The 9,399-nt window shown below is 38.0% G+C and overlaps 2 protein-coding genes across 2 annotated transcripts; one reads left to right on the forward strand and one right to left on the reverse strand.

The window, feature by feature from the left end:
• Positions 1-341: 341 nt before the first annotated feature.
• On the reverse strand, positions 342-947 carry LOC109148363 (auxin-responsive protein SAUR68-like). The gene has a single exon (XM_019296173.1). It carries the CDS (start codon positions 857-859, stop codon positions 440-442), a length of 420 nt encoding a protein of 139 aa, XP_019151718.1. The 5' UTR covers positions 860-947; the 3' UTR covers positions 342-439.
• Positions 948-6,817: 5,870 nt separating this feature from the next.
• Positions 6,818-8,248, forward strand: LOC109148364 (the record flags this gene model as incomplete). Its single annotated transcript, XM_019296175.1, has 2 exons — positions 6,818-7,270; positions 8,107-8,248. Coding segments are annotated over exons 1-2 (595 nt in total), but the record flags the coding sequence as incomplete, so codon positions are not given.
• Positions 8,249-9,399: the final 1,151 nt, after the last annotated feature.

The raw sequence follows: 9,399 nt of genomic DNA on the forward strand, positions 1-9,399 counted from the left end.
TGTAAGGAAATTTGGCTTTGGGTCAAGGAAACAGGAAACAAGGATAACGAAAGAGTTGGTCAAAGTATATTGACAAATCCGTTGTAGTCTAGTTAGTTAGGATACTCGGCTCTTACCGAGAGACCCGGGTTTGATTCCCGGCAACGGAATTATTTTCACGTTATCTTGGCCAGCTTGATGAGCTTCTGTAGAATCCTTAGATGTTGGGAAGACTGAATTGCAGTGTTTGATGATCAACATGCATATGAATTATTATTTCTTCAAACTGAAGATTAAGATTTAAGAAGAATATTATAGCAGTGAATTTTGTCATAAGAATACTGAACATACATATTGGATATCAAGTATTGGTGTATTGGATTTATATATGTACATTTGACATCATGTATTGAGCTACAACTAATATATATCCTCATTTATATTACAAAATTTATTGAGATTAATATGAGCAAACTAGCAATTCCTGATTTCGGAGTAACGGAGCTGATGAACAGCGATGAGAAGTAACTGAAACGAGCAGTGCATTCTCAAGTTCTCTAGATAAACCTCGGCTAAGAAGTGAAATGATGTAGTCCATGAAGACTGCATCACATGGTAGTGTAATTGGCCCATCGCTTGGAAGTCCAAATTCTTCTTCAGACATACTTAAGAGTTGCCTAATGATATGATTCTCGAGATATGATAGAGGGACAACAAACCGCTTCTGATCAGCAGTGTAGATAGTGAAATGACCCTTGTAAACTGTACTGCAGCTATCTGAATCATCATATAGACTTGGAAATGAAATCCTCTTTCTTCGGATGGCAGCAAATTTCTGCCATCTTCTGGCCAGCTTAATGAGCCTCTTTGAACTGATCATGATGATATTAACTTAGAAAATAGAGAGAAAGATTGGATGGAAGAGAATAAGATTTGTAGAAACCTTGGAAATTGGGTAGAATGAATTTCAGTGTTTGATGAATAAGGAAATGATCTGATCTATTTAAAGTGATGAGGAGGCTAAGACAGTCTTTAAGCTGTTGAGGAGGCAAAACCACATGATTGACACTGAGGAACCACATGGTTAGTTGTATGGGGCCTTTTAGCTTCAACCCCAAATATATATATATATGGGATATATCTAGAGTGTGGCCATACATAAATGAGGAACCACATGGTTATGCTTACCAAATGGCCAAATTCCATTTAATTTCTTCTCTCATTTGGCTAGTTTTCTTGGAATGACACAAGTAGTTGAGCTTTCTCTATATGTTCAATTTCATTGATGCATGTGGGGAATGATGTTCAAAGGCAGGTCTTTATCAACAAAGTTGTATGTATAATTTCATGATGACAAAAATGTGTGGTAATGTTTCTTATCTTTAATTTCTAGCTGGCTGCCCACCCATCTAAATTATTTCTCTTAGCCACTCAATCCACCTCCCAAACGATCTATATAAACACATATAGAATTGAATTGGTATTCACCCCACTCAAATATTTCCTACCTTGGTTTCTGCATTCTAAAATTGTTTCTATAGCATCTGGTTAACAGTACTGCCTCTGATCTGCTTAAAGAAGATCGAAATTAAACATCCCAGAATATAATGGCGATTAGTATGACTCGCATTCTCCGTGCTAAGCAGGGCCTCAGAAGGTCTTCTTCAAGAACAAACAGAGAAAGTGAGGTTCCTAAGGGGCACTTTGCAGTTTATGTTGGTGAGAGCGAGAAGAAGCGTTTTGTCATTCCAGTTTCCTACTTGAAGGACCCTTCTTTCCAAGACTTGCTGTGCCAAGCTGAGGACGAATTTGGATTTGATCATCCAATGGGTGGACTCACAATACCTTGCTTGGAGGATACCTTTCTTCACATCATCTCTAGCTCGAGTAGATCTTGAGAGACTACAAACAGCTTAATTAGATTAATTAGTGGAGACAAATTTTTGTAGAAAAGATCAGATCAGAGTTTTATTGTACAGTTACTTGTTTCCCTTAGCTTTTTGGTTGTCTCCCCAGGATAATTCTTGACAAAAATACAAACAGATTATTTTAATTAGGAGAGAAAATTTTAATTTTGCACAAGAAAGATCAACATTTATTTCTGTCCATCGATCTTCAGTTATATGGAGTACGTCCTAATTTGCTCTAAATAATGTCTATGTCTAAAGTCCAGTTGTGCCTTATGTCCATATGCTTGAAAAAATATGGACATTTCATGAATTTTCTGCAACAAATATTATGGAATAGCTAGAGATCCAAGTCCAGTGTCACAAGTAGCACTGAACCCTTTTGCTTTTGTAAATATATGGCCATTTGTCATATATAGATCCATCTTGCAGGTATTTTTTTTAGGAGCCTCTTGAAACCATACTGCCATTTTAGGGAAAATAAGTAGAGATAAGCGTACTATAGAGGTTACTATACATAGAAGAAATTATATCCCATCCATATTCAGCCATATATATATTTATATATATCTATATATGAAAATGCATATTTAACAATGTTAGATCTAAATATAGTCTATAATAGAATCTAAGAGAAACCTAACCTCATAGTAGCGGAAGCTGAATTAGTGTTAATTTCCAACCATAGTTGATGTCCCCTTGTGGTGTGTTGCCGACCTTTTGAGTGGGTGGTAGGCATGCAAAGTAATGTAAAGAATTACCAGGTCTCTTGTGGGACACATCTTATATAATTTGTGGCATATTATTTTCTCTTAATTCACAAAAAAAAAAAAAAAAAAAAAAAAAAAAAGTTTAATTAGCTGTCCTAACAAAGCACCTAATAATTTGTTGTTTTTGTTTTTTTTTTTTTTTTGGAAAATATTTTCAAAGTTTGCAAATGAACCATTAGTTCTGAATACAATTCTCGTAATTATAATTAAGGAAATATAAAATGTAATTAAGAAATAAAATTACAAAATTGACTAAATGTGTATTCATAAATATTTAGGAATTTTCTTAAATACGCACATATACTTATGTACTATATATATTAATTATCTTATACATTTTAAGAAAAAGAAAAAATGTGAACGGGGATTGGATTGATGATAAAATAGAATCCTGGGTCGCGAATAGTCATTTGATTCATGAGGAAGAAAGAAAATTCTTGGTTCAGCTCGCCACCTTAACGACAGAAAAAAAGATTTCTATTGAGTCTGACTCATAGCAATCATTTATCAAAGAATGACTCTGGTTATCAAATGATTGAACAACCGGGAGCAATTTACTTAGGATACTTGGTTGACATTCATCAAAAGTATATATATATATATATATATATATATATATATATATATATATATATATATATATATAGAATTAGATTCATATGAGAACCCATCTTTAGGTAGGAACATAGGAACTAATCGTAGCCTCTTATTTTACTCAATCGACGGTCCCTATTTTTTAATACGTTAATAGCTTAATTAGTTTTACTTCTTACGCTGAATGGATTTATTTTACGCCAATGGGGGGTAGTTTAGTATTTTGCCAATGCTAGTTAGTGTGTGATAGTAGGCTTCTATTTGCAGACGGTAAATTCAAATTTTGGTGGACTCCTTCATACACTCGACTACCGCATCCCATTGTTCGTCGTTCTCGCTCGCCTTACGTTGCTTCTGTTCTCAAGATGGCCGACGTTCATGGTAGGAATCCCAAACGTCCTTGTCCGGCGACGAGGTCGTCCATAAAAGGTCGGTTTTTTTTTTTTTTTTTTTTTTTCATTTGCGTTGTATGCGCTAGTATGAGCTATTTGCTGTGTTTTTTTATCATTCTACTTTTGTTTTCCGTCTATTATTGGGGGTGGGTGTGTAGTTGTGTAGGGTTTGGGTTTGTGTTCATTGTCGCCGGCCATGTCGTTTTTTCCCTTTTTCGATTCTGCCTTGTTTTAGAGTTGTTTGATTTTGTGATTTGCATTATGGTTTAGCTTGTTGCAAGCACGGTTGGCGTTCGGAGTTTGTTTGTTCTTTTTTTTTTTCTTTTCATCCGTGTTACCTGTCCTTTTTTTTTTTTTTTTTTTAATCTGTGTGGGTGAATTTTTGATTTGGTATGTGGGTTTGTGGGTTGGTCATTGTGTTGGGGGTGTGGGTGTGCTTGTGGCTGGGAACTATGGGGGGCTATTTTTATTTTTATTTTTTTTGTTATGGTGTGCTTTGTACTGTTTGTGGTGTTGATGGGTGTGTCTAAGTCAGTTTGATTTTATGCTATGTGTTCGTTAAGTTGGTTTCGGTGGTGGGTATATGTCAATTTTTGCTTTTGTCCTTTTCTCCAACCTTGAGTTTGGGTTTGTTTATTGGTGTTAGTTAGTTTGTGCTGTGTGAGGACCTCAATGTCTGATTATGTGGGTTGGGTTATTGTGCATTTGTTTTTTTTTTTTTCTTTATGCTTTCTTGGGTGTTTTAATGGGCGTTGTTCCCTTTCACTGCTGGCCGAACCGGAATTAGGGCTCACACTATTCATCCTAACATATGTTTAGCATTTGTCAGTAACCTAGGTGCACACTGTATCTTATTCTAGCTGCTTGGTAGTTTTTGCTGTTGGACACTATGGCACACAGATACCTTCCTGAGTGCACTCACACATGTTTCGCATTTCTCATACACTTGTCTTCTCCTGATTGTTGGTTTCTCTATATCATTTAGTTGACATTGTTCCGTTGTGCTCTTTGCCTTTTGATAGAAAGATTTGTTGTCTATGTTCCTTGATGATGAGGTTGATGAGCGTTATGGGGCTGTTGTGCGGAGGATTACCCGGAGAAGGATGCAGATGCGCTGGCGTGATGCACGTAACAAAGTGGATTATATTGTGGCGTCTTTGCAATGCGGCATATCGAGTCCTTTATGGGCGAATCTGTGAATGCATGGGATTGTGATCTACAAAAGGGTAATTCTAGGGGTCTTGATATGTTGAGAAGGTCTTATATGCGCCAGATTTTGGCGTATGAGATTAACGTTCACCGTTACGATAACATCTGTAGTGTAGTCGGATACCATGATGCCATCGAACAAAGATAACCAATGTGTTCTTGTTCCGTAGCTAGTTGGTTAATATAATAGTTTAGCTCTCTTGGTTACGTTCATGTACAGTGTATATGTTTTTTGTTAGCTTATCCTAGATTAATTTATACTTTTTTTTTGTGTAGACTTTTCCATCAAGAGTGGTGATTCATTCCGATAGTAGTGTCGGCCTTAATGGCACATACAGGTCAACGTTAGTGCACATACTGGTGTGTAGCATTTGACATATGCCTTTCTTTCCCCCCGGTTATTAGTTATGGCACACGCGTAGTTCCATATGTGCACACAGAATTTTATCTCAGTTTAACCCCGTTACACAACAACTTCAGTGTATTTTTTAGAACAGTCTTGGCACAAACGTTTCCACAATAATTCACAGTGAGATGAATAATGGCGACATTTGGACTGGTTTCTGTTACACCCGCTCTGGCAGAGACATCTTCCCTATATTGCACACTCAGCTGAATTAGTGTTAATCTCCAACCATAGTTGATATCCCCTTGTGGTATGTTGCCGACCTTTTGAGTGGGTGGTAGGCGTGCAGAGTAATGTTAACCGTTTTGGCTCATACTTGACTCATAATGTGCTATATAATGTATATCCTATATTCTTTCAATAAAGGATTTATTTTAATTTAAGCACAGAATCTGGTTGACCAACAGTTTCTAGTTATTCATTCCAACCAAACTACTTAGATAGTAAGCATTGTCAACTTGCGCCACTTAATTTAAAGCTCGAATATATATATATATATATATATATATATATATATATATATATATATATATATATATATATATATATATATATATATATATATATATATATATATATCAGCAATTAAACTAGCAATTCTGGATTTATGCGCTCTTCTTGGTGTTGTGAAGCTGATGAACACCAATATGAAGTAACTGAGAATAGCAAGGCATTCTCAAGTAGTTCTCTAGTTAAACCTCGGCTAAGAAGTAAAATGATGTAGTCCATGAAGGTTGCATCACATGGTAGTGTAATAGGCCCAAGGCTTAGAAGTTCGAATTCTCACTACTACATAAATGGTATACTACGTCACTTAATAGACTTTACGATTTTTAAATAACCGTCGTCTAATATATTTCATTATACTACGTCACTTGACGGCGATTTTTTAAATAACCGTCGTATATACCTTAATTAATTTTTTCGTCACTTTATAGACGGCGGTTTTTTAAATAACCGCCGTCTAATATATTTTTTAAAACTACGTCACTTAATAGATTGTGGTTTTTTAAATTACCGTCGTATATACCTTAATTATTATTTTTAATTGAAGTATATATGACAGTTATACAACTATCCGTTGTATATACTATATATTTTTAAATTTTTAAAACTTTTTATAGTATTTACTACAGTTTTACTTTTAACCTCCATATAGACTATTTTTTGTTGTTTTTTTGTATTTTTTTACGCCGTGTATGTTTATGATTATACTGTGGTTTTTTAACCGCGCCGTATATAGGTATCATACACGGCGGTTCTATAAAGTATTTATTTACAACCTCAGTCACTTACAGTACACTTTAAGAACGCCGTGTATGTGTAAAAAAAAAAAAAAAAACAGCCGTAGTAGTGTCCTCTTCAGAAATGGAACCTCTTCTCCAGTGCCTTCCTCAGTGCTAGGAAACGACTGATCTTAATGCGCTGTTGAGGCCAATTTCCCGAGATGAAGTCAAGGAAGCGGTGTGGAAATTAAGCCCTGATAGTGCTGTTGGCCCCGACGGCTTCTCTAGGGCTTTTTGTAGGCATCGTTGGGATTTAGTACAAGAGGACATCTATATGGCAGCTTTGGATTTCTACGCAGGTGTACCGGTCCCTCGCGCAATATCTAGCGCTCAAATAGTCTTGATTCCCAAGAAATGCAATCCCGACACCTTCGCCGATTTTAGGCCAATATGCCTTTGCACTTTTATTAGCAAAATTTTCACCCGAATTCTGGTCACCCGTCTAATTGCTATCCTACCTAGGCTAATATCAAATGAGCAGTCTGGGTTTGTAGAGGGTCGAAACTTCCAGAACAATGTCTTGCTTTCCTTCGAATTGTTGCAGTACTTGGATAAGCGGTGCGGCGGATCAAACGTTGTAATTAAGCTTGATATGATGAAGGCGTTTGAAAAATCTCTTGGCCCTTCCTTCGCTGCACTCACTAAGTTTGGCGTTCCGGGCACCACGTTAATCACCCGAGTCATGAACAACCTGGAAGCTACAAGACTGTCAGTTCTGATCAACGGGGTTAGTTGCGGTTTCTTTCAGCCGACTAGGGCGTTAAAGAGGGGGATCCTCTCTCGCCCCTACTTTTCATACTGGTTTCGGAATCACTATCTCGTTCGCTTGTATTGAAAGTGGGTACTGGATTGCTTACCCCCTATTCGTCGGGCTGCACTATTCTGTTGTCTCACACTTGGAATTCGCAAATGACATTGTCATCTTTGCGAATGGATCTTCGAACTCCTTGAAAGCCTTGGCGGAGGTTTTAGCGCAATACCAAGTCGGTTCAGGACAGCGAATTAATTACAACAAAAGTTATTTTTTGCCCTCCAAACACTACACGAGTGGGAGTGCTTCTACTATGTCGCGATTTTGGGAATGCAGTGCTCTCTCTGCCATTCCGTTATTTAGGAGTGAACTTGTTTCGGGGCGAAACAGGATAATCTACTTATCAAAGTCTTCTTGAATCGGTGATAGAAAGCTCTTAAGCTGCAGCGCAAGCTCTTATCGCCGGGGGAAGGCTCACTCTCATTAAGCATGTCCTTTCAATGATCCTCTTTACACAATGACTTCTGTTACCCTGACTCGCCAGATATAGAAGGAGCTAGAATCTAGTTCGCCAGGTTCTTCTGGGGTACAAGCGAGAGCAAACCAAAGCGACACTGGGCGGTGTAGAAAAATACCTGTTTGCCAACTGGTGAAGGAGGCTTGGGGGTCCGATATTTGCCAGCAATATAGCAGGCGTTCTCAACAAACTATACTTCCAATTCTTGAAAGGAGGCTCGCTTTGGAGCGTTTTTTTACAAGAGCGTTACTCGCATGCGCCAGATCGGTTCCTCTTTAACTTGGAGACAATGCAGCATGCAAAGGATTTTGTTGATGAAAACTCTATCCTTGCGACGGATGGCCTGGTGTGGAAGTTGTCTCCTTATGGCAACTTCACGTTTTCTTCAGCTTATGAAGCCCTCCTGCGAGGCAGGATGCAGCTTGTCATCAGACTGTGTTTGTGTAACACCCCGATTTTCAACAACTTTTAAAAGCTTAACAAGAGACATAAAGCTAAACATTAATTATTAAGCAACGGAAGCAACGTCTAAACACGGAGGTGCTATGCACACCTATATCAAACATAGGTGCACAGGCAGATACTACAACTAAAACAGTCTAACAAATCAACTACTTAGGCTCACAAGCCTCAACAACTATTAAATGAAGAGATCTAATCTATCTAGAGGCCACTAGCGCGCTCTCCAAAGCTACTCAACTTGTAAAAGATAAGGGATAACACCGGTCAGCGAATAATGCTGGTAACCCATCAACACACGTTAAGTATCATAATATACATAGATATAATCAAAACCATTTGAAACTGGGAATACAGTATATATCATTTTAAAAGCGAGAGAGGAAACATCAATAGACTCATCAATCACTCACAACAAAGGTCAAAGACCAACATACTCAACAAGACAATAGAACCACAAGCAACAAGCTCAACAACAAGGTACAACATGCGACACACAACGAAGGATTCACAATAGACATGCTCTTAAGCAATGGAAGGCCAGATTCACACCATAACGAGTTCCAAGTCCACATAGGACACCATCACACCAAGTCATATACCGTGCAGTCAGCACCACGGCTCGATTCATAGTAGATCAGTGTGGAGGGCTCCAAATCATCAACAAACATGTATCACGTAGTCATCGCAACGACCCAGATCACATGCAAAGTGTCATCGCAATGACAAGGACCGCAGCCCAATGGAAACAGAGCTAGCAACTTTAAGTGTATACACCCCCTATTGAGATTCCAAGCTCAACGGGTTAGTTACCATCTCTGGCAACCGGAATGAGTTTCCCATGTTGCCCACAAGTCGCAAGTAACCAAACGGCAGTCCAGAGCTTCACTACCGGTCCGTTCACACATAAGTCCCCACACTGTCCACTTTACCAGCTAAGTCATCTCATCACATCAACCCATCATCTCAACAAGAGTCAATACACACGGAATCTAGAGATACAACAACACCTAGATTCCACACAAAGTGTGTACAACAAAGGATAAGCTCAACAATAGCTTAATCAAGGAATAATCATAAACACGGGATCACATCAAGGGATTCAATCAAGGGGTTTCAATAAAGGACA

Source organism: Ipomoea nil, unplaced genomic scaffold (assembly GCF_001879475.1).
Source record: "Ipomoea nil cultivar Tokyo-kokei standard unplaced genomic scaffold, Asagao_1.1 scaffold2041, whole genome shotgun sequence".
Lineage (NCBI taxonomy): Eukaryota > Viridiplantae > Streptophyta > Magnoliopsida > Solanales > Convolvulaceae > Ipomoea > Ipomoea nil.